This window comes from Erpetoichthys calabaricus, chromosome 7 (assembly GCF_900747795.2).
Source record: "Erpetoichthys calabaricus chromosome 7, fErpCal1.3, whole genome shotgun sequence".
NCBI classification, from domain to species: domain Eukaryota; kingdom Metazoa; phylum Chordata; class Cladistia; order Polypteriformes; family Polypteridae; genus Erpetoichthys; species Erpetoichthys calabaricus.
The window spans coordinates 44,356,836-44,382,984 of NC_041400.2; the positions used below are offsets into that span (position 1 = coordinate 44,356,836).

Below are 26,149 nucleotides of genomic sequence, written 5' to 3' on the forward strand. Positions count from 1 at the left end.
AAGTATTATGTGCAGTTCTGGTCACCACACTACAAAAAAGACATAGAAGCACTTGAAACTGCAAAGGAGAGCAACTAGATGCACCCTAGAATATAAGGACATGTTCTCTGAGAGACTTAGAGAAATAAATCTGTTTAGTCTTGAGCAGTGGAGATTGTGTAGGGACCTGGTCCAGGACTTCAGTATTGTCAAAAGCATTGATAAATTACATCTAGCAGAATTCTTCCAGCTTATGGGTAATTCACAGACACCAGTGGAAATGAAGAGGAAGTGTCTTTGGGTTTATCCGAAGAGTTGTGGGGCTCTGGAACAAACTACTAAAACAGCAACCAAAAGTACACCAAACTGGACTTTCAAATTAAAAGAATTGGAAGGAACTGGGCAAGCTGAAGACAGAAGGAGCAGAAGTAAATCTAGTAAGCTACTTCCTCAACATCTGGCAGAGATATTTCATTAAGTACATGCTTCGCCCATTCAAAGAAGTTTGAACTCAGATGTTCTTGTAGAAAATGGTGCGGCTAAGAAGCCCCTCTTGCTAAAAGGCAACAAGCAAAAGAGAGCAACATCCAAGAACAGAAAGTCCTATGTTAACAAAGTTACCTATGTCAGGTGAAGAGTTTGGTGAGAAGTCCATTGATGCCTTTCTACAGCTGTCTGTAAAGTACAGTGGCAACTTTTTCATAGTCTGGGTACATTTTAGTATAGGAGATCTGATTTGAATTTATGAAATGAAAACTGCTTAAAAATGTGAACAGATTTTAATTTATTATGCTGTACCTTCAGGGAAATTGCTCATTGACCAAAACTTCATCTTTTGTAGGATAACAACTTGTAATACACTTCAAACTTACTACATTGGTCATCTCAAAGTCCTGACTTCAGTATTGCTGCAGTTTGGTCTTAGACAAGAGAAGGAGCAAAAAAGCAGCTGAAGGGAAAAATAAAAGCTTGGACATACTTGAAAGCATTACACAGTTGTGTATCAAAGTAGATTTATTCAGTTTTGCATTCTAAGGAAGGTCATACAAATTAGTAACTGGTTTATCTGAGTTTATTCTAATGGTATATAGTGTTTTTATAAGAAAAATAAAACTGTAGATAACTAGCTTTAAAAATTGTTTTCTTTGTTGGCTTGAGACTTTTGCATAGAACTAGAAATACTGTAAAATAAAAATTATAGCTGGCTAGCACAGTAGCAAAGTACTTGGCCATGGTACTTTACATCTGCAGAGTCTTGAGTTGAAATCACAGCCTGGCCACTGGCACAGTGTAGAGTTTGCATGTTCTCTCTGTGCCTGTTAGAGTTGATCTCTGAATACTCCAGTTTTGTTTTAACAGTCAATGAATCCCTGTCTTAGATTGGGTGCTGGTGTGATCATGAGTATGACAACCAGGGCTGGCTACTACCCTTCTACTGGGATAGGGCCCAACTCCCACATGCCTCAAAACTAAATTCAGCAGACTCAAAGACTTTTGGCTGGATCATTTTCAGCAACTGTACAGTAGTCAAAGTTGTTTCAAATAGAGATACATGCCAAAAAATATATTGCAATTAATTTCTGGAAATAGCTGTTGAATTTAGTCTTTCAAAAATGACTGGCAAAAATCTGTTTAGAAAGGAAGCACTGTGAGTAATTTATTGATATGAAATGGATTGCTGCTAATTTGTTTAAGACAAGTTATTATTTAGAGTTGGAGATGTTATAATTTAATAAGAAAATATGCAGCCTTCCAATTATTTAAAATGAGCATAATGTCATTTTTGTGTTTAATTTACATTAATATTATTGCATAAATATAGTGCTCTCAAGGAAAATTAAGCTTTGTATTTATTCAGGGTTAATGTAAGAGGCAGCTTTAGTGCTTCTAACACTAAGCTTAGTGTTAGTGATGCCACACGGGGCTCAAGCTGGTGTATTGCCTGTCACATATATGCCTTTTTAGGTGTTTTTAAACAAGTTTAGGAATTTGGAGAAAATGCATTTCACACATCACGGATATCCTTTGTGGACTGAGAGAAATCTGTCCATTGTGGTAGCCCTAACATCCACAACTTTGCCATGCCACAAATAATAGACTTACAATCAAACTGTCACTTATTTGTCAGCTAAAGCTGGAAACCAATAGTAAAAATCTAATGTGGATTTTACAGTCAGTCTCACTACTTCAGCAGGATTTTCTAACGATGAGCAAGGATCCCTTGAAAGTTTCTCCATATGTCAAGACAAGTGAAGTTGATAGTTTACTGGATGCTGTACATTTATAACATTTTTACTTCCCTTGACATGTTCTAACAGCCAATTTAGCAAACATCTTTAGTACTCCATTTACTGTTTTTGGTACTTTCAAGGGCAATGTGCCTTTTAGGTTCTTTCCTTAATGGGGAATAGGAAGAAATGTCAAAAACAGTTATCTACCTGTTACTTGTACCTGTATCTCTGTTTGTGTTATACACCAGGCACCTCTGTGATAAACTACTAGCTGACTGGAATTGTCTTCATTTCCAAACATGGTTTTCAACCCAGTTTTTCCACCAATAAACCATCCTTTTATGCCCTTAAAGGGCTACAGCTAGACAAGAAATGGACAATCTAGCTTCTTGGCTTCACTATTAAAACTCAGATAAAGACATTGACATCTAAGGTTTTACTTGAAAACTATATTTATCTTCTTCAAAAACATTAACAGCGAATCTTATATAATTCGGCAGCCTACTCACTCACTCACGTCCGTCCGAAGCCGAATGCGCAGTCGCCTTCTGCACACGTCTGAAGCCGAATGCGCAGTCGCCTTCTGTGCAGCTGTCCGAAAACCTTACGAGACTGACATCGCGGCAGGCGGCCGATTTACGGCCGCGAAAATTCAAAGAGAAAGGCGACTTCAATTAAAGCTCTAGAGGCCTGAAAGGCGATTTCGACAACAGCTCGAGGCTTAATTACGCATTCATTCAATACACCTATATCAGGTTTGTGGTGCTTATACTTATTACTATTCCACTCGTGCCCGTTTCATCTTACGTTGTCGAAACGGGCTCTTTGTCTAGTATATAATGGTACAAAGAATCATACAACATTCATTTAGTCTAAGTGGAATTAATTAGATAATGTTTTTAAAAGAGACTAAGAGAGAGGTGGGAATTTGGGGGGTTGTTCTCTAAAAGGTGACTTCTTTTACAGCAGCATCAAATCCCCACCTTCTTGCCCAGAAATGAACACACACTGGTAAACAAAGCATGTTGACATTATTTTTTTTACAGTTTCTCACAGCACAGGAACATATTTCAGACACTATTATCAGAATGCCCAAGGTTAATTTTTTGAAATTCAAAGCTAAGTAAGTGAAAAGTTAAAAAAAAAATTCAATTCCAGCTATGTGTTTCAACTTCCTCAGCATGTAGAGTGCTCCTGTTCAGCTTGAAAAGACTCCAGAAAAGGCCTATTACCTGAACAGTTTAAAGTATCTCTTGTCCAATGCTGTTATGATTGCTTTGGCAGTACAAAATAACAAAAATAGCCCACAAAACAAATCTCACCCCAAGGCAAGTCAAATCAGCAGAAAACAGGAGGCTTCAGGCCTGACTAAATTTCAGAAGGGAGGCCTGGCTTTTAAATTAAAAAAATTGGAAAAGTCTCAAAAAAACTTTGAAGTGTGTCTCAGTAGAGGGAGAACTCGGGAAAACTCCAGACAGAGAAGAGACAAGTGCCCAAATAATCTTGTAAAAGGTGAAATTGATTTAAAAAACAAAAGAGCATAATATAACTAAGGCTATATTGAGCAAAGAATTACTTGGCAAAAGCAGTCCATTGCAAACATTATTCCAAAAAGCACAATCTGTTGAGAGAGTCTAAAATCCAGAGCAAAAGGTCAAAAGCCAATAATCAGATTTAAAAAAAAAAAGTGCATAATACTTAAAATATAACCAAACTCCAGAGTACATTACAAATGAACCACCCTGAACCTTAATTCCCACCAACCTTTATAGGGCTGGGGGAGACAGCCCCCTAACTATGATGGATAGGTGGCCCCTGCTTTTGGGGATCCACCCACAAAATACAAGGAACATGTACAGATGCTAAATATTAACCAAATAGAATAAAAACAGTGGATAATACGTAGGTAAGCTAATTATAATTGAGCAGAACAATATTATAACAAATAGTAAAGTCAAAGAATTCAAAAAGAGGCACTTGAAATACGAGGCAGAGGAGGTATTCTGGCTTGACCATAACAAGTGCTTTATTTAAATTCATAGTTTTTCCAGCATAATATGCTTTTTTTTTCATTTTTTGAACAAGGTGTCTGTTTTCATGTTTTAATAGTATGGGTTTTCAAACCATGCGACTGTCTAGCCTGCTTGAGCTGTGTTTGAACAAGTTCATGGCATACTATGCATGCCAGTGAAGAATGTTAGTGTACTGGTAAATGGTGCTGCTGCTTCATAGCCACAGATACTTATCTCTGACTAATTTATATGTTTTGCCCTATTTATTTAAAATGACATACCTTAATACCTTAAACATGATCATGGGTGACTCTAAATCAGCACAAAGTCAGAGTTCACAAGAGTGTGCTTTGCACATCCCAGCCAGAATTTGTTCCTGCCTTGTATCTGATGCTGCTGGAATAAGCATTAGCTCACTGCAGCCGTGAAAAGGGAAAAACTCAATTTCAAAAAAAGAATCAAATAAATAAATGTTTCTTATACTTTGATTAATTTGAGTTAGTGTAAATTAAACATAAAGCAGTATAAAGAGGAATTTACTATATATTACCAATTTTACTTTGATCTGCATATGTTTATTTTATTAATACATTTCAAATTTTATATTTTAAAATATAAAAACTTTTTTTATGTAACACTTCTCAGGGAGACTATTCCAGCAGCATCAAGTGAAAGGAAGGAACCAACCATGGATGGAGTGTTAGGTCTTTGTAGAGCCCAATCTTGCTCACACCCACACTTGAAGTCCATCCATTATCCAACCTGCTATATCCTAACTACAGGGTCACAGGGGTCTGCTGGACCCAGTCTCAGCTAACACAGGGCGCAAGGCAGGAAACAAACCCCGGGCAGGGTGCCAGCCCACCGCAGGGTGCACACACCAAGCACAATTTTAGAATCGCCAATGCACCTAACCTGCATGTCTTAGGACTGTGGGAGGAAACCGGAGTACCCGGAGGAAACCCACGTAGACAACATGCAAACTCCATGCAGGGAGGACCTGGGAAGCGAACCCGGGTCTCCTAACTGCAAGGCAGCAGCGCTACCACTGCGCCACTGTGCCATCCCACTTGAAGTCTTGATTTAGAATTCCCAGTTAAGTGAGCACACACATTTTTCCTTGTTTTGTCTTTATACTAAAGCACTACATTATTAGATGGGTCCAGTTGTCAGCCTGCTTTAAATATTTTGTACTACCTGAAGCCTTAAAACTTTTCTCACATCCCCACCCCCCGTAAAATGCAAGCTTTTTCATGTGAGAAATGTAGCAAACAAAAGGAAGAAAATCTTTAGCTCATGTAACCTTTATATATTCAATTTCTTAAATCAGCCAGTTGTGTCGAGTCCTTATTATTTTTAAATAACAGCTGAAACAACAATTTTTAAAGAAGCTAAACCCAATAGTATAAAGTGTTTTCACAAAAGAGACTACATAAGGCCCTACATGTAATTATTGATAGGGAGTGATGACCTGAAGCTGTTAAGCGTCCCAACTTAGGGAGTTCTGCCTATCTCTCAATCTAATTTTGCTAATGCAGATTAATAATGTTCACCCTCCATCACTAGCTATGGTAGAGAATTAGTCTGTATGCCCAAAATAAAGATTAAATTACACAGAAAAATAGCTTTTACTGTTTTCTCAAACACAATATGAAACAGCAGTCCTATGTCTTTTTTAATGGCTAACAAAGCTCTATGTGAGTGTATTGCTTGCTGTACCTTTCTGTCTGACTTCACAAGTATGCCTATGTGGTTAGTCTAGACAATGAGAGTACTGTTTTCTTCCATGCTCTCAGTTGCTTTGTACAAGCTGTTTTTTTGTCTTCATTTCAAGCACATGAGACAGACCAATGAGAGCCCACAAGCCTTGCCTGACGTATCAGGTGGCATGTTGAGAGCCTATCGTTGCCTAGGATTTTTTAAATTAGTCAGTATAGTGGAGTTCTGCCAGCTGAACAGTAGGCAGTAGAGGTTAATGAAGTGTGCAGAAATTTTTCTTACTTGAAATCTGCCAAGCACTGTACTGATGAGCACTTCTCTGAAGAAGCATGTTGAAAAAAAAAAGCTTCTTTTTGCCTTACCTGCTGGTATCTAATACTTGCATTTTTAACAATAGCCAAAAAAAAGTTTCATTTTGTTTGACTTCTCATTGCATAGCATTTGTCAGTAACTTTAAATCTTAGGCTTTGTTTAGGCAGGTCATGCATTGGATGTCAGTGTTTTTAAATGGTCTTGGGCAGGTGTTTTCAACATGTATAAAGGAGATGGTGTATAATACAGGGTAATCAGTAATGGTACAGACCTGAAGTAAATAATTCAGCCAGTTAGCTTAAAAAGTAAATGTCAAATGTTCATTTGAAAGAGCAGAATTTTCAGTTCTTTGTCTTCATTTAGTGTGAATAAGGGAAAGCCACGGTGATGGTGTTTCATTTTAGTCTATATAGGCAGGGAAATAGCACTGTGGTATTTGCCAACAGTGCTTAGCCCACTTACTGTATATAGTATTAGGACAGTGATGGTCTTCATTCTTGTTCATGCAGGGTTCTGCTTCTTTTACTCTGACTATAGTACCCATACTGTAAATCTTCCTCAGGCTGGATGACATTACATCTATTCGTTCCTGATGGATTCAGTATTTCTTCCTTGATGATTTATGTGAACTGCTCAGAGCTCAATAGGACACCTAAAGATAATGTGTGGAAGCAGATAGAATTAGAAGAAGGTAGTATACTGTTTAGGTGCTGTAGTAAGAAATCCTTTTTCACAGCTCCAGTGGCCCACGTTCAAATGTCAGTCCATTCACTGTTTCTGTGAAATGTGCATGCTATCCCCATATTTGCATAGTTTTGCCAATTAATCGGTTTCCCCCATCCTAATGACAAAGCTCTGCGTTATTGAAAGTGGATATGTCCATTTGGGGACCTTTTAATGGACTGGTGTCCTATTTCGACTTACAGTATTTCCTGCCTTGGGCATGGTACTGCTGGAATAGGCACTGATATCCAGTGACCTTTTAATGAAGTAAGAAAGTGCAAAAAATGAGTAGATTGATGTATCTTGAACTATTAAGCATTGTATTTCATGTTAGCAAAATAAGAACTGATCTGTCTCCACAAGGTATATGTGCAGGAAATGTGAATATCTGATCTGAATCGGACTCTTTAATTTAAAATATATGATAAGGAGAAAAATATTATTTGTCTTTAATTCAAACCTTAAGGCTTATTACAACCGTGGCTTCATTAAAAGTAATATTTTACATTTTTTAAAGGAATATTAAAGGCATATTAGGTTAATAGTTAGCTCTGCCTTTGCCCACATTGTACAAGTATGCCAGACAGCTTCCCAGTGCCCTGTCCAGAATTAGTTTTAACCTTGCTTTAACTTCTGCACCAAATGACCCTGAATTGCATTGAGTGGGCTTAGAAAGTTAATGAGTGGATGGAATGTTTTAAATATATCTATTTGTTGTATGGTTTAATTATGATATGAATTTCATATAGTATTATTTAGCAGACATGACATTACATGTAGAAAGGTAATAAAATACCTTATTATTTAAAACAGATAATACTGCATTATCTGTATTCAAATATACAAATAGAAAACATGCATTCTTTATTTGGCCCTAACTAAAATGACCAAAGAAACACAATAATACTTCAAAAGTAACACATAAAGTGGGCATCTTTGTATAAGGTAAGCATGGCCAGTAAGATTGAAATGGAAGAATAACCTTAGAGCTTTATAAACTGTATTTGTCCCCCAGCTTCTCCCCCATAAAGGTCATTGGTTATTCACTTCAGTGCTGCCGGAAGCCAGTGTTGAGCATACAGCAGCCACCACCAATTGTTGGCCTGCCAGATTATCACAGGGCATTTAATGAGACAAATACCTTGAAAGTACTGTAAGTTTTAACAATTTAAGTAACACTTTGTGATGATAATAATAATCATTGAAGCCTTTGGTCAACAGGGTCTAATTATTTTTCTAACAAGTGCTATAATATATTGTATACGTTAACTTGCTATTCTTTACAAAGCATATATTAGTGTTTTATTCCTCAAGCTACAAAAGTACTAACATAGAAAGTAATGTTTAGAATTAGCTGGCAGTAAAAATAAATAAAAAAACAAATACATAAAGATGTAAAGAGTTAAGAGTGTTTGGACTTGTAAAGTGCCTCTGTTCTAGGAGAGAGAGAGAGAGATTGGGAGCACACGCCCATAGCGCGCTGCTGCACCCAACACACCCACCTGGACTGGGACCCACGAGCAGCGGGTGACACCTCAGCACCACACTGGAACAGTGTGAGGTTTTTTTACAGTGGGATGCAACATAAATAAGGATGTTTGTATGTTGTTGTTGTTAAACAATTAAAAAATTAACAAGCCAATCACTGAATTTACTGTAATTAACTAGATTTGGAAATTTACTCAAGTGAAGTCTTAATTAAAGTATTTTCAGCTTCAAAAAAATAAAAATGGATTCTAAACATGCCCTCCGATCACCTGATACAACATCTAGTGTTTGTTCCCACCTTAAACCTGATGCTGCTGACACCCTATGACACTGAATGCCATTAAAAATGTATGGGTAGATGTTTGTACATGTGAAGAAGAATCAGAAACAAGTGTACTTGAAATGTAACAGCATTGTTGACAGCATCATAACAACAACTAGAATGAATGCCAATTGTCAGAATCTGCAAATATCTTGATATCTGAAAATGTCAATCTTCTGGTAAGAATGTGAAAATGCTGCATATCAATAGTGGGTTGACAGCCACTGCAGTTACTTTACACTGTAGCAGCAAACCTACAAATACACTTCAGACAAAATGAAAATGAAATGATAACTTAGTATTTAGAGAAGCAATTACGTACTACTGCAACAATCCATATTTAGGACATTGTTATTGTCTGTACGTTGTAATAAACAAGCAGACACAAGTATAAAGGTTTGGGGTTTTTAGGCCCCATATACTGTAAAGCAAAAGATATACATCAGTGTTTTCTTCTTAGTACAACAGACAACAAAATAATGGCAGGTCGGACAATTTATAACGGAGGACAGGAAGTGATGAAATTATGGGGAAAGCCGTGATGGTTGATGGGAAGGTGATGTCATCATTGAGGGACCAGAGGTTAGAAGGGAACCCGGAGTGGGTGGTACCAAAAAGACTGTTTATGGCGGTGGTGCTTTAGTCTTTCTGAAGAAATGAGGAAAGAGAGGTTAGTACCACGCCATTGTCCTCTGGCACGACTTGTCGCGGCACTCGTGCGTGACAACATATAGTCATTTTGTGGCAGCTGATTTAGTGGTAGTTGTTGGTGTTGTCTGTGAAGATACTCATTTTATTCAAACATACTTAGCTTCTGTGTAAAGGTTGCTAGAAACACGCATGGAATTCATGGGTTCTGACAGCATTAGGAAAAAAGCAGGAACCAATCAAACAAGGTTGTAATAGTTTAGCAGTTTTCATGTTTTACATAGTAATGTGGCTGCCTTTGTAAATCTTGTAAGAATGCCTCTTATTTCAACCCTGATGTGAACGTGTTCTTTCTTCCAGTGATTGATTACTTTCAATAGTTGCTGCAGTGTCATTCAAGTAGTGGGCTGTTTTTCTGCTCTTTATTCTACCTGAAAAAAGCCAACGTTTGATTCTTCTTTTTTTATAAACCTTCAGCATAAAATGACACAAAACAGTTCACTTTGTGTCAGAATAGTCACCTAGGATTTCCCAGTAGGACTCATGGGATTGTAAAGTGACTTATTTCTAGTGAAGATGGAAGCATTGTTGATCATTACCGTGTGAAAGTTAACAACGGCATTTTCATTTCAACAGGTAAATGAATTTTTGAGTTTGAAATTCTAACTTCAGGTAATTGATTTACAACTTTTTGTGTTTTGCTTTTGTTTTTTTCAGCGCCACCAAAGTTTACACGAACTCCCGAAGACCAAACAGGTGTCTCGGGAGGAGTAGCATCATTCATTTGCCAAGCAATGGGAGATCCACGACCTAAAATTGTGTGGAACAAGAAGGGGAAGAAAGTCAGCAATCAGAGATTTGAGGTATTAGGTCTATTGTTCTGATGTAAAATGCTCGACATGAGAATGGCTTTTAAACTTGCTTGATCTGCCACATTCACCAGTTAGCATGACTGCCTTGTTTCAGTGGGCCATAGTAATCACTTTATTGGGCTTTTCACTTGCATGTGCAATTAAAGTGAGCAGCATTAATCTAAATAAATGTGTGATGCTACAGATTAGCAGTACTGCTGTGCACTCATTTCAGAAATGCTATTGTATACTAACTAAAGAATTGGGGCCCAACTGGTAAATGTGTTCCACATGCATGCACCATAGGCTTTGGCTGTATACCGTAATTTTAATAACATCATGCTCTGCAGAGGAACACTGATAAGATTGCTATTAACCTCCTTCTGTCATATTCCCATAAAAATTAACATATGAGTCTTTTAGGCTCGCTGAATGCAATTGGCCATAGTCACAGAAGAGCCACTTCTTGTAACATCTTATCAGAGTTTAACTGCATAACAGAGAGTGATATTGAATGCATATTAATGGACTAAACTCCCATTAAATCATTTACTTTTAGGGATGGCTTTGGCACCCTCTCCTTCTTCATGTAACCTTCCATTTCTAATAAAGCAAACTTTCTTTCAGAGCCCTGAGTGATCCATTGGACATTCAGGCAGGGTGGGAGAGCGAGAGTGAAAGGAAGCGAGAGAGAGAAAGAGGGAGAAGTTGTGGCATCATGCTGTATGCTGTTGCTCAGATGCAGTGCTTTTTCATTAGGGAAACCTACTGTTTGATATTATTTTATGTACAACTGTTTAAAACTGGGCAGCTATTATGGAACATTTTTGAACAGACATTCAAAAAGCATTATCCTGATCTATCTGAAAACTGTAAGTATGCAGCATGTAAAAGTAGCACATTTGTATAAAACTCTTCACTTGTCTTATATAAGATCAGAGGTATCCACTGTAATTCTTTCCACTTGCTTGATCCATTTGTAAAAGCGTCTGGTGACAGAGTCACAGCTGTCTTTCATGACTTCATTTCCCATCACAGCAAAACTGCATGTCCTGTATTTTCAGTGAGGCACCAGATGATAAGTAATAATTCTGTTTCAACGTGCAAAACATCAGTGATCATTGTCAAGCTACTGCTTACTTTATCTTTCCCCTTGAGAGACATTTTCAATTAAATTATTCCCTGTTAAAAAAATATTGTGCTTTTCACATAATTTCTTTTATCATGACACATAAAATGGCTTATAACAAATTCATGAAGCACATTATCTTAATAGATACTCTATCTACCAGGCCAGTTTTTCAAGAGCTGATTGCACGTAATCTTACAGTTTTATCACAGCATACAGATCAAATATAGCACATTCAAAGCCCATCCTCACAAGTCTGCCTGGGGATGACTTGATCACTTTGCCAAGAAAAAAATATATCCTTGTGGATTCTCTTCCGTCCCAATGAACTCACCTGACCATCCTTATACATTGCAAAAACAAAGCAAAAACATTTGACTGTTAAATCAAACATTGAATCCTACTACCAGATTTCAGTGCTATCTGCCAAACCATCTTGTTGATCAGTTATTTTTTAGTTATTTTTTTAAATGAAAGATAAAGAGCACATTTAATTAAAAGTGTCCTTCCTTTTGCTATTTAATTTTTTTGTGATCTTCTGTTCTTAATAGACTTGTGCACAGTTTCAAACAGTAACTACCGTCCGGCTTCTTAAATTTTCTCCATATGCCTGTGGGAGCATCTTATAGGGCCATTTACGGAAAGTTTGTTTCACTAGCTCACCTGTTTTGCAGCTTGCGTAACCCAAACAGAGGTTTGCGGGTGCTTTCATAATATTTGTCTTTTTTTTTCCACCATCCTTGAATTCTAATTACGTCAAACCAAAAGGACATTGATGTCAGAAATTTAGCAAAAATGCTCTTGACTGTCTTTTTACAGTGTTCACCAAATAATTCTTGTTGGTAGTTTTATGCAATTTCTCAAAAATCTGTTTGCAATATCATTAATTGCCACACTATTTATTTAAAATGCTTTAACTTACTAAGAAATCACTTCTTGATTTCTTATTAGGTTGGCTCCTTGGCCATAAACAAAAGTGCAGTGCTGTGGCGTCAGAGAGAAGCATATGTGTAGCATCTAGGCTGTTTTGCAGATATGCTTTCTTGCTTTTATCAATGGTGTGTGAGTACCTTGGGCATTTCCAACCTTTATACCTGGTAGTGGGAAAGTAAGCGATTGCCACTCCAGTTTATGAAATTGTCTATTCAATATGTATTCTAGGAAAGAGAAGCTATTTATAAGATGATGCCTTTTCTTGTTATGCTAAAGTATAGGCAGACAGTATTGATTGCTTTCAAAGCTCACCTCTATGCCTATAACTCTGGATATTTATATGTAATTTCTTTATTTTAATTATATATTTGTAGTTATTTTAGAGCATACTGAGCTATTCAGTGGAAGTTTGCTTAATAAGAATAAATTGAATTCAGTTGCATTGAATACCCTACTGGCATGAACTAATAACTAAATGAAGGTGAGTCCCAGTCACCAATGAGATAGATGTATGAGGAAGCAGAACACTTCGCTTTGAGATGAAAAATTCATCACATTCTCAGGAAAAGCTTCATATTAAAATACAAATCTGAATATATATCATTTGCGAGTGCTCACTCTCAACTCATGGATAAAGTTTTCAATTTTTTTTTCTCCTGTCAGTCATCCTTCAGCTTCTTAACAGTTGGGAGACAATGAGCAAAGAGCAAGCAAGATGTGGGCAGAGGACTGCCGAAGAGTGGGAGAGTTGAGAAAGGGAATACATGCAAACAAAATAAAGTTAGAGATTTTTTTTTCCATGAGCAGCTTCAGTTTTCTTTTACAGTGTTTCAGATATGTTACATATGTATTCCTTTTTATTTCAATTATTTATATGCCAGTTGAAAATCCTCTGTGCAAATATTCTGAAGGCAGAAACATAATGTATATTACATTTAAATACATTTATCTATCAGACAGCATTTAAGATCATAACTCCTACAAAGGGGGCTTTCAAATCACTTCTTGAGAAGGTGTGTGCTAGGAAATGGATTCTTGCCCTTCTATGTGTGGCGACCCTATATAAGGTTTCCTTTAATTAATTAACCAAGTTACGTTATTAGCATGCTGTGTCAAAAAAAAAATAATTTGCAAGAATATTTGGTGAATTATTGGCACTATATTTTAAATATACATTTTTTTTTTTTGTAAATGCCCATTTTTTTCATTGTGCACAGGTGAGATATGCAAGCACTACATTTTATTTCAATTTATCGTTCATCTTCATGTAACCAATTTTTAACATAAAGCTTCATGAAAATGTTAGCAGCATGCCTCCAGTTCACCTTTCTTGTAGTTTTCAAGTTACTCTTGCTTTAATTAAGTGAACCTGCTGTACAACAGAGTTACTGCTGGAAACAAAAAAGAAAGTCTACCTACACTCCAAAAATCATTCATTCATTCCTAAAAAGAAACAAGAGGCCAAATGATATTGATCAAATCCAAATAATGTATAAAATGTGACTATTACAACATGGAAGTTCAAATAATTGGGATTAATAAAGTATCTATCTATCTAATGTTTAAAATGTGACTATTACAACATGGAACACAAACTAATCCTTAATCAGACAGTACAGCACTGAATGCAAGATAATCTAAACTAATATTTAGACTTGCTAGATTAAATATTTGAAAACAATTATTTTTTATAAATAATAAAAATCACATTGTCCATGGACATTCATTACTTTTTTAACTTATTGAAAACATGCTGGCTTAATAAAGAGGAAAATGGTGGTACAGTGCTTAATACTGTGCTTCACAGATGCATAGACCTGGGCTTAGGTACTGTCACAGTCTCTGTGTGTAGTTTGCATGCTGTCCCCATGTCTATATGGGTTTCTCAAGGTCCGCCAGTTTTGTTCCACAATCCCAGAGACATACACAATATTTTTATTGGCAGCTGTATTGCCTTGTGTGAGAGTGGGTATTTGTTTTACAGACTTGTGGTTTCATTTGTAACATTTAGCATGGATTCAAGTGTGAAAATATGCATACACCAAAAGACATGAAAATGCATATGCCAAAAAAAAAAAAAACAATCAGATTTATACCTGGCATGCACATATTTACCTTTATAAATCACAATCATCTTCTATGTGGACGCGCTTTCAACCTCGCCTGGTTGCCTTCCTGAAACAACCATATATGAAGCATGCTAATCAACCCAATACATATGCATAATGCTGTGCACCACCGGCATTCAAGAGTGTCTGGCTGGCACAAGATCATACATGACATTACATCTCCTTTTCTTTGCACTCTGGGGGTTGGGGAAAGGCATAAGTCACCAGCGTTTGAGCAGGTAACCGCATGTTACTTGGAACATGCTATTACAGAGAATAGTACAGGCCAAATGTGAAATGTAGGGTTCAGCTGGTTACCTTATCAACAAGTCAGCCACCGTGTACAGTACCAAGTCACAGGTGTATTAATAGAATGTAACTGTTGACAGTTAACAAAACCAGCTTAATTCTCGATGCTCTGATTACATTAGTAGAACCAGACACTACTTAAGATTGCCACTTTTTGTTGGCAAAAATGGTTGTTTCATGCATGTACACCCGTACCATATTGAAACTGTATGTAGCACCTTGCCAGTTGGTTAGTGGCTTCCAGCACAAGTGGGCATGTTGGAGTCAAGCTTAGCTGAGATATTCCTGAACTGTTGGCCAGTTTCCTGAGAAGTAATAATAGGTAGCCCTCCTGTATGTTACTTACAAAAAAACAAAAACATTCTCCAGTGCAGATACGCAGCATTGGCCCTCTTAAGATGGAACTAAAATAGGGTTTGTATATTGCTAATATCTTTTCTGAGGTGTAATATGTTTGTCACGTCATCACACATTCTAATAGCATCTCAGTGATATGAATTATTATATGCATGAGTCCTCAATTATGTGGTTTTGCTATATTTACCTACTTGCGTCATTTCCCAGTTTTTGATAAATATTACATTCAACAACAAAATTTATTTATATAACACATTTTCATACAACAATGTAGCTCAAAGTGCTTTAAAAGATGACAAAGAAAGTTACTAGAAGAGAAAAAGATTACGATTAGGCAGCATATATTAAAGAATAAATTACAACAGAACAAGTTAAGGTCAGATGGCCAGGAGGACAGAAAAAAAAAAAAACAAACCTCCAGTTAGGCTGGAGAAAAACAGTAAAATCTGCAGAGCTTCCAAGGCCAAAAGCCCCCCTCTGGCCATTCTACCTAACATAAATGTTCCTAAATTAAACCTCTTAGTTTTCATGCTTCACATGATAGGATTTGATGAAGTTGGTCTCGTGGACAGCTGAGACATCCGGCTTCATTCCAGTGTCTCAGGAGGCTGCATGGTGCCTTGATCAGGTGGTGCCACAGATCGCCACCACCGAAGAATCGGAAAGAAACAGCAGAGAATAGTGGGGATTAGTACAAATAGCAATTTCCTGAAGAATATGATAATTCTATGCCTGTATAGTCTATTAAGAAAACAACCGAAAAGTAGCTATGAAAAAGTCAGATTAAAGCAATGAGTTTTTAGGAATTTTTTAGAATGTTCCACAGTAATATCCAGAAGAATTTGTATAGGTAAAGCATTCCGGATTTTGGATACAGATGGGTCAAAGTTGCCGTATATGCAGTATATATATGTATATATATGTATGTGCTCTCTTCAAGTTTTCTTTTATAAATTCCAATGTTTACAAAGAAAGCTGCGTATGTACATTTCGTGTTTTATAAATCTACCCCATCAAATGGTGCCCATGGTTGTTCATTTGCCTTGCAATCCATCCTACTTACTAGCTCTGCATAATTCTAAAACTTGATTACACCGGTTTCCTAAAAGGATAAATGAATTTAAAGGTATGCTGTCATCTTTCAGCACTTTCTTGGTACTATAAGCTGGTAGACTAGCCTAGGATCTGTAACCATGTCACAGATGAAGCTGGCTTTCAAAATGAATGGAAGGCTTGTGTGTCATACATTTTAAACCTGTTAAATAATACATATACCCATCATCAAATCTCTAATCTGTTCATCCAGTTCAGGGTCACAGGTGCCATTCCATGTAGCAATGAGCATACTTCGGCAGCTAACCCTGATCAGAACACTACTCCATTACAGTTCAGTCTCACACAACAGTCCACACTCACTCTCCCAATCTAGAGTTGCCACTTAATAAAATGTGCATGTCTTTAGGATACTGGAGGAAAACCTATACAAGCATGGGGAGGAAGTGCAAATTCCACATAGAAGGTGCCTGAACTAGAATTCAAATCCAGGTTTCAGTGCTATTCACTGCACCACCATGATTCTATCATTAATTAATACGGTTCTATTATAAAATATTTTTGTGGATTTTCTTAATCATGAAAAATAGAGGTAAATACCTGTTTTCATTATGAGTCTTCAAATTGAACTGGATGACAAAAACTTAAGTTTTTAACTTGTAATTTCATTTTCTGTTATTTCACGGCTTTTTAGCCCTTCTTTTGACCGAGTCTAAGCTCCTTCAAGTTGGATCTAGAATGGTTGGCATGTATTGAATCCTACAAGCTATTGTAAATTGAAACAATGAAAACTTCCAAATATGCTTCAGTCTGCTTATTTATTTTAGAGTAATTTGTTTTATTTTTTTATACTTTTGCTCTACACAATATTGCCTTTAATAAAAATGTAAAAGACTTTGGAATAAAACAGAAACAAATGCTACTTATGCGTAGAATATGGCTTTGTCAGTTTATAAGACATACTGTAGCTGTGTATTTTTATTAGCTATACTTTAAGGCCCCTGATTGTGGTGATATATGATATACTTGAGTTGTTTCCGACAAAGGTCTCGTTGTTGATGTTAATATTTCCCATCCACTCTGAGGTCCCACTCAAAGGTCAGTAAAAGACTACTTAATAAAACTGTAGTGACACTTAGCACCAGAGCAAGACTCTGGAAAGATGTTGAGAAAGAATTAGTATGTACAAATCTGCCTCGGTCATCGTAAAGCAATATGAGCAACTACATCAAGAGTTTTACCACAAGTGCTCAATCCTAACATAGTGAGGATAAGCTTTTATTGAAATGCCAAGATGACCGGATCATCTGTAATATTGCTGCCTAGATTATTACTTTACGGCAGTTTTTTTATTCTTTGAATTTTGTAAAAACCATCATCCTCTCATCATATTAAATATTGTGTTGTGCTGGCTTTAACATGTTCTGCAAAGTAAATGCAAATGAAGCCATTTATTAACTTGTATAGCAAAAGTTCTTTCTTTCTTTCTTTCTTTCTTTCTTTCTTTCTTTCTTTCTTTCTTTCTTTCTTTCTTTCTTTCTTTCTTTCTTTCTTTCTTCAATTGGTTTAAACCTAACTATAAGCAAATGTATAAACCAGGTAACTCACATTATATACTATTGCTTTTTATTCCAGTACGGATGCCATGTTTTACATTAATTGTAGAGGAGTAAGTATTTGACTGCCTCACAGTAAAACATTGGTTTTGTCAATTTTGGACCTGGTTTGCTATATCCTGCACATTAATAAATTGCATAATTTTGCACTATTTCTGTACCGGAAGAAAGCACATTATAGGTGGTATAGATAATAATCTTAATTCCATATTATGTTGCGGACATGCAGGGTGCCCAAATCCAGAAGCTGTTAGAAAAATGAAAAATCATTGTCAAAAGGTAAGAAAGGATCAGAATTCTGGAGGAGCAAAACAAGAACAAGAAAACAATATTCAGGAGGCAAGACGGAACCAAAAGTCAGATTCATAAAGTGGACCGTAATCAGAACACAAAAATCGTTAGGATGTACCTAAAATAAATCTAAATATTGCTAATAAGAAAATTAAAAGTATTTGCATCCACCATACTAAACGACTGGTGATGCCACCAACACAGCAGACTTGATCACATGACCATCTTCAAAGCATAATGTAAACACAGAAAAGCAAGATAGTAACAATTTTAAATTCTAAGATGAAAAATAAAAATAATGTCAGAAATGGATTCCTCCTGTGTAAAAACCCCAAAATAGACAAAATATATGTATAAACAAACAATAATAGTACATATTGGAGATTACACTTGAATAAAAACTAAAATTTGCCATTTAAAAATATTCAGCTATTAAAGAAAGTTGTTTTTTTCAAAGTTCAGTTTCTAAATTTTGCACATTTCTATAGTAACTTATTTTTGAGCATAATGTTTTACATTTTTATGTAATAAAACTGGAAATGATTACACAGTTCAGGTATCTTGTGACCAATGATTCAACTTCACACTATAAATTATCAGAATAATCTTTGAAGGTAATACCCCCTTAGGTACAATTTTAGTCTTTTAAAGAATAAAGTATTTTTAAAGTGAGTTGGTTTTTGCCGTTGTGGCTGATATTATTTGCCATAGAGCCGTCCTTTGTTAAATGAATCAATATTTTTTAATGTTATGAATAGCATGTCCCACCACGCAGCTGGGCCAATAGATCACTAGTCCACAAGTGAAAGAAAAGCCTTACATTTTATAGAATTCACACACTTCTAGGTGGCAGTCTCCTTATTTTGTAAAGCATGGCAACACAACTTGAAAATAATTTTATTGTAGCTTTTTGGCATAGCCTTTTTTGAGGAAGCTATAGTAGTTTTCCTCTCCTTTGACAGTGGCTCAGGTGGATGAATATTTTCTGTAAAGAAACATAAACATTATGGATGCAATGGAGCTAGTTGGTACAACTCACCAAGAATCCAGAAAGAAATCTGGCATCTGTAACTGTTTTGCAAAAAAAAAAAAAACCAGTTATATCTACACAGTATATAAATGGGCATATCTAGGATTTGAAAGCAAAATTATGGTCCTACATTTTTTATCATTCTTCTCAGTAATTCTAACACTTTGTTGCTGCTTCTGATAGCTTTTATATTTCATGTCAATAATATTGCATGCTAATATACTATCCAGCTGTGCAGAAAAAGACACTCTTGTCAAGTCAAGTCATGGAGATTTCATATTTATCAGGCCACATTGTGAGAGGTAATTAGCCAGATTATCACACTGTAGCTTAACAAAATCAATAATCAAACTTACTTTTTTAATCCATTTAGTCCTTCTGTGGCCTATATCACTTCTTTCAAGTGATTTGGGGGAAAATGGAAAAAGTCTCTTGAACTGCATGTTTATGAGTGGCTGTAAGTCTATCAGCAACACAAACCATAGCGTTACAGAAGAAAGTGGTCAGTTACAAACACAGTTTCCAGTTGCATTAGTAAGTCCTGCAGCATATGCTGTCATTGTCATTAAACATTGTTAGGCATTTCCCACATGTGCTCCGTCAGTTGTCCTGTGGATCGCCACAGCTACAGGCTGAACATTTCCATTAGTCTTCCTCTTCAGCTGTTTTCAGTCTCTCATCACAATCTTTTGCAGCTGATTCAGTTAAATAAAAATTGGACATGAGCACCAGTAGGCTTTGCGCCCCAGGAACCAAGTTACCCAAACTGTTCTGTAACATATCAGTAATTATTTACCACTCTGATGCTGATCTTTCTGATCATAAAATAGCTCAGAATGATAGCAGTTGACAAGAAGAATTCATAATAAATTGCAGAATTATGGTATTTGAGGGTTTCTCTAGAGTGCCTCTTTCTCTTACATGATTTGGGTCAAAACCTAATCAGCACATCATCATCTTATAACAGGCTTAAGTTTTGAGTTTGGTATTTTTATGTCCAGCCATTTTAGCTCTAGACCATCCTCAAGAAACTGTAACACACAGACACATACACATATACAGCCACACACCCATCATCGAGATATCAATGTTTTCAGTATCAGGGGACCCTGAAACATTGAGATCCATCGAAAATCAGAGATCAAAATTTTTGACGACTCTAAACCTTTCGCTCCTTCCCCATAGATGATACGTTATGGTGGGGGAAGATACAAAACAATATGTATACTCTTGGTATATAAGAGTTATCTGATTTGATCGTCTTAAGTCTTAGAAAAAAAAAATTCTCAAGTATTATAAATAATTATGTAAATAATAAATAATTAAAGCCTCTGTTACAGTTTATAACTTTCATAAAACTAACTTCATTGCTTTTAAAAAATATTCACCTCTTTGGAAGTTTTCACATTTCATTATTATATATTAAATCATAATTAATTTAATTAGGCTTTTTTACCTTGATCAATAGGAGAGACTTGTTAATGTCAAAATGAAAGCAGATCTCAGCAAAGTGGTCTAAATAATTCACAAATACAAAACATAAACTAATTGAACGCAAGTCCTTCAAGACAGTATTTAGTAGATGCACCTGTGACAGCAATTCCAACCATGACCTTTACACATCTGGATACTAACATTTTTTGCAGAACTGCTCAAGCTCTGTCAGGTTGCATGGGGATTGTGAGTGAACAGCGTTTTTCAAGTCCACCTACAAATTCTCTGATCTCTCACTTGGGCCACTCTAGGCATAATACTTTGGCCTTGTACTTGGGCTCTTTATCTTGCTGGAAAACAAATCTCCCAATATGCAGGTTTCTTGCAGACTGCATCAGGTTTTCCTCCAGGGTTTCCCTGTATTTTACTGTATTCCTATTACCCTCTACCCTCACAAGTCTCCCAAGCCCTTATACAAAGAAACATTCCCACAGCATGATGCTGCCATCACCATGCTTCAAGATAGGGATGGTGTGTTTTTGAAAATGTGCAGTGTTTGGTTTAATCCAAATATGGTATTTAGCTTAATGGCCATAAGGCTCAATTTTATTCTCATAAAACCTTCAGAGTTTCCCATGTGCCTTCTGGTAAACTGTAGCTAAGATGTCATTTGTGTCTTTTATTTACTGCTAGCCTTCTCTTTGCCACTCTTTCATAATGCTGCAACTAGAGAAGTACCTCACCAAAAGATGTCTGCACGGCCCATCCAGTCTAATCCACTGTAGCTTGTAACTCCCTCAGAATTCTCACAGGTCTCTTGGTATCTTCCATCACTCATTGTCTTCTTGTATGATCACTAGGCAGATTTACAACTGTGTCATACTCTTTTAAATGTTTATGATTAATTTAACTGTATTCCAAGGGATATTCAGTGATTTGGATATTTTCTTGTTTCCATCCCCTGACTTGTATTACTTGGCGTGTTTTCATTGTGTAGGTTAGGCCACCATACTGACTCAACACAAGTTGGACCTACCAGATAAGGTGCATTTATTTGACAATCAATAAAAACCCCTTGACTAGAGACAGGTGATTGTCATTGAACTAATTATGTGTCTTCTAAAACCAACTGGCTGAACCTGTGATGATTTAGGTGCGTTTGATTTATTAAACATTAATAAAAGCATTTTATTAATAATACTATTTATTAAAGGAGGTGAATGCATAATACAGTACATACCAATTTTGTATTTTATATATTTAAATAATTTAGACCACTTTGCAGATATTTGTTTTCACTTTGATGTTAAAGAGTCTTTTTCTGTTGATCAGTGTCAAGAAAGCAAAATGAAATCCACTGTGATTCAGTGTTGTAAAACAAGAAAATGTGAAAACTTCCACGGGGCATTGAACATGACACCATACCCCTGGGGTCAAAGGGAACTGCACAAGCATGATGGGGACATCCAGAATTATTTTCATTATAGTCTCACACAAATGTAATATATCTTTATAACATCATTTTGGATATGTACTTATTTTTAAGCAATAAGTTAGCCCTGTTTATTAACTTGTAAGGCAAGAGTTTAAAATATTACTGTAGTTTTTTGTCTAGGCGTTTTAAGAAGACTCATAGTTGAAAATAGCATTTTCTTAAAAGGCTTAAGTACATATCATTGAACTAATTTGTATAATACTGCAAATTAGTAAAAAAATAAAATGATTTTTTTTTCAAATAAAGTAAGCAAGACACTTATATATTTAAAAGAGTTGGTTTTACAGCCTAATGTTCTAATGGTGTTCTTTCTGAAAAGTCATGTTATTTGAGCGTCATAATCAATGCTTTGTTCAGTTAAATACTCATTCAAGAATGTCCTTGCTGACATTTGATTGTGTGGAAGTATGCCATATTGTTGAAACACACAAAAAAAGAAAATACCACTTCATGAGCTTCTCCCTGTTAAGGTCATTTTTTGTTTGTTGGTTTGTTTGTTAAAAAACTGAAAGTGCCCAGCTTATTTGTAACATTCATGTGTTTTTTTTCCTCAGGCTTCATATGCTGATGCAACTCTCTCCCTTATTTGTTTTCAATTAAGAGACTGTCTAATGCATGGGATGTGTGTGCATATGTATGTATGTGTGTGTGTGCATATATGTTTTATTTATTTAAAAAGTGAGCAAATCATAACTTTGTATACTTACCAGATTCAACAGTGGTGCATTCAGGGGTTTAATCTGTAGTGCATGTTATGCCCACTATTGCGAACAAAAAAACTCCTTTAACATATCTTGTCTCTCACACCTGCAGGTGATAGAATTTGATGATGGATCTGGGTCTGTGCTAAGAATTCAGCCTCTGCGCACTCCTCGAGACGAGGCTATGTATGAATGTGTTGCCTCCAACAGTGTTGGGGAAACTAGTGCTTCCAGCAGACTCACTGTTTTACGTGGTAGGTCCTGTTTTGTCAGAAAAAAATTGTTTAAATAGACCTGTTCTTAACATTATGCCATTTTTTTCTAGCTCAGCAGGTAAGGTTTTAAAAAAAAAGTATCTAATTTTCTTTGTTTGCATGGTGTTTACACAAGTTTGACTCTATACCAAAAGCTATAAGCAGCTTCATTAAAATGAAAATACAGACTGTATTTCTGCCTCGAAGCCACCGCCTACATCCATCTGATTGCTTATAGTGAGCAATGAGGTTTCAGTGAGTTCAAAAAATGCAAATTAAAGAGAGTGACCTTGAGTGTTTGCAGAGGGCTGATTAATATTTAAATTAGTGAAGGTTATTCGTTCATTGTTAGCTTTAGTACTGCCAACTTTACTTAGTAGTAATTACATTTTCTGCTACACTGGCAAAATCCTTGTAGGATGAGCCATTAAAAAACACACGCAAATGCAAGTATTGAATTAGCAATCCGCCCACCATTTCTAACTAACTGTACATTTAAAGTATTCCCTTAAAGAATAAATATCCTTTGAACCTTCTGAAAAAGCAATGCATAGTCATCAGAATTTTTCTTAAACCTAGGAGAGGCTCTAAAACTTTGAAATATTTGACCTGCTATCTTTAATTAGCATTTGCGTCACGCTGCGATTTTTAGTATTCTGATTTTACTTTTATTGGACCTTTTTGCCTGTTGGATGTGTACTCAACTTTATATACGGCTTATTTTTAATTGTGTAGTTTTAATGTTTCTTTATGTGCAATTTACACTCAAAAAATTAACATAAAAAAATTCACAACTATTTTTCCAAATGTAATTATTACAATATGGTATTTTTATGTCAGTGCTTTTGATAAGATTTCTCTTCTTTGTTTACTGTTATTTTTTGCTGAATTCTTATCTTTATTTTTGGTGTAAGTTTTTTGAAATGGCATACTGTTATTGAAGAGTGAAACTTTTTTCAAAATAAGTCATATGTGCTTTGAATTGACTAAAAGATTCAAGACCAGAGAGTAGAGAACAAAAGAGCAATTGCGTTATTCACACAGTTTTAGCTGTTTACCTGAATTTTAAAATATATATACAGTCATTAAAATTAGATGTGCTCAATTAAAATAAGTATCCAGGATATGGTTCTGCTAATCATAGTTTTGTGAAATGAATAGTATTGTGTGCGGGATTGTATATACTTAAACACCTTTATTTTTTAATAGCTTTGTTTTGCTATCAGTTTTCAAAATATTGGATATTAATTTATAATATATCTGTCTAATGTATTTTTAATGGATGTATAATATCTTTCCAAAGCATGCAAAGTTATTGTTTGTCATGTTCATCATATGAATATTCATAATAATTTCTGCTTTGAATTGGTTTCGCTAAGCATGTTCAGCTTATGCTGCAACCTTTTACTCAATATTTTGTACTTGTTTAATGTTCACTTTTAAGAATACCAGGTGGTTCACATATTCCAGGGGGAATCTCAAAGCTGATTTTTCAACAAATGAAACTGAAAGTTGCCATTCTCATGTTTTAAGGGCTCCCTTGAGATTCTAGAATTTGTATGGGTTTTGCCATTGCTTACTGAAATATAGGTGTCTCACCCGTCATGTACACTACCTCCCAGATAGCTATCAATTTCACCGCTCTCATGAGTAGAGAATTTGGTCTTTTTGTGTATGGTTGGATTCCATCATTGTTGTAACTCCTTGCTGGGTTAGAACCATGAAGGCTACTGTATTTCCAGTGTTTTCACAGTTTGGTGTTTCATCCCACATCAATAGATGGCTTGTTCAATTATTGAATTCTTGATAAGGCAAATACTGCTATTTTTTATGTCGTACCTTTTTTTGTACAATTATTCAGAATGAAACTTTTTTTAACTTTGTGGTATTTTCATTCCCATTACAACTCCCCAATGAAATTCTTTGAAACTCTTAAGAAGCCAATATTTTAAAATGCATGCACAATAATGTAAATACAACATTTCATGAAAGTCAGTATAGTTGCTTTTGTGTGATGTAAGATTCCCCCATCACATCACGCCATATAGCTTGTATTTTAAGATGGATCAACAACAACCTACATGCAAACTTTTGTAAAAATCTGTTTGGCCATTTTTTTACGTGATTAGGAAACAATAAACAGATAAGACATGATGTGAGTTGTGAAATAAGGTCCTTAGTGTTCAAAGCGTATGAAAAAATTGGTCCACTCATTTTCATGTGATTAGCGAACAAACAGACAAGATATGTGAGTTTTGAAATGAGGTCCTTAGATTAGATCAGATTAGATAAAGTGTGCAAAACGTCTAAATAGCATCAAATGAAGCTGAAAATTTTAAAAGACTGATAGTACAATTTTATTTATATTAATTAAAATTGTGAAATACATTTCTATTAAAATTCATTAATAAAACACCATCTATTATGCATAGCTGCCTCACTTAATCTGACACTTTGATGTTCCCATTTACTACTACACCCTTTTAATAGACACATTTAACATTCTTGTCTGTTTAAAAGAAAAGGCACTTGTAAAGTTAGGAAACCTCAGGCAGTAAGGCATTGGACTTCACTGTGGTCCAGCGGCAATAAATGTGTGCAAATGGTTGCAATGTGTTGTCATTTAATAACTTACCGTGGATAAGAAATGCAATGATAACTTAACAAAAAAGTTGCTTTCATGTAGTTAAAGTGGAATAACACACTTTTACTTTACTATGGGTTTTAAAACGAATGATTTCTTTCTTTCTTTATGAACCCCTCATTTTTCCTCCACATAAAGAAGATTTTGAAGGCAACGTTTTTGTTTTGTGTCAGCCTCATGTGACAGTCTTATAGTCCTAGCAATTACTTTCCTAACATTTTGGATGCTTACAGTAAGTATTGTGAGTGTATCATTGTAAAGCTTATATTTCCATCCTCAATTAGTACAGAATGTCTAACACCAAATTCAAGTAGTATCCAGCTGCAGCCAGGACAGATCTGCACACCTCAGAGGTTAAGAAACCCTACATTGTAGTTGTCATGCAGTGGTATATTGACTTCCACATTACATGCCCCTCGTGTCCGTTTCAGGCCCGTTTAGATACATTTTCTGTTGGACTCGGGAGCTTTGAAGCCTGTGTATTGCACATTTCAGAAACTTGTTACCCAT

The 26,149-nt window shown here is 35.7% G+C and overlaps 1 protein-coding gene across 23 annotated transcripts in view; it reads left to right on the forward strand.

Moving 5' to 3' along the window:
* The window catches only part of LOC114654324 (receptor-type tyrosine-protein phosphatase delta), a 2,007,901-nt gene that overhangs the window by 1,706,821 nt on the left and 274,931 nt on the right, over positions 1–26,149 (forward strand). For all 23 annotated transcript variants that reach the window (XM_051929989.1, XM_051929990.1, XM_051929988.1 and 20 more), the window contains 2 exons: positions 10,152–10,297; positions 22,854–22,995. In XM_051929989.1, the coding sequence (XP_051785949.1) occupies positions 10,152–10,297; positions 22,854–22,995 (288 nt within the window). The remainder of the gene's footprint in view (positions 1–10,151; positions 10,298–22,853; positions 22,996–26,149) is intronic.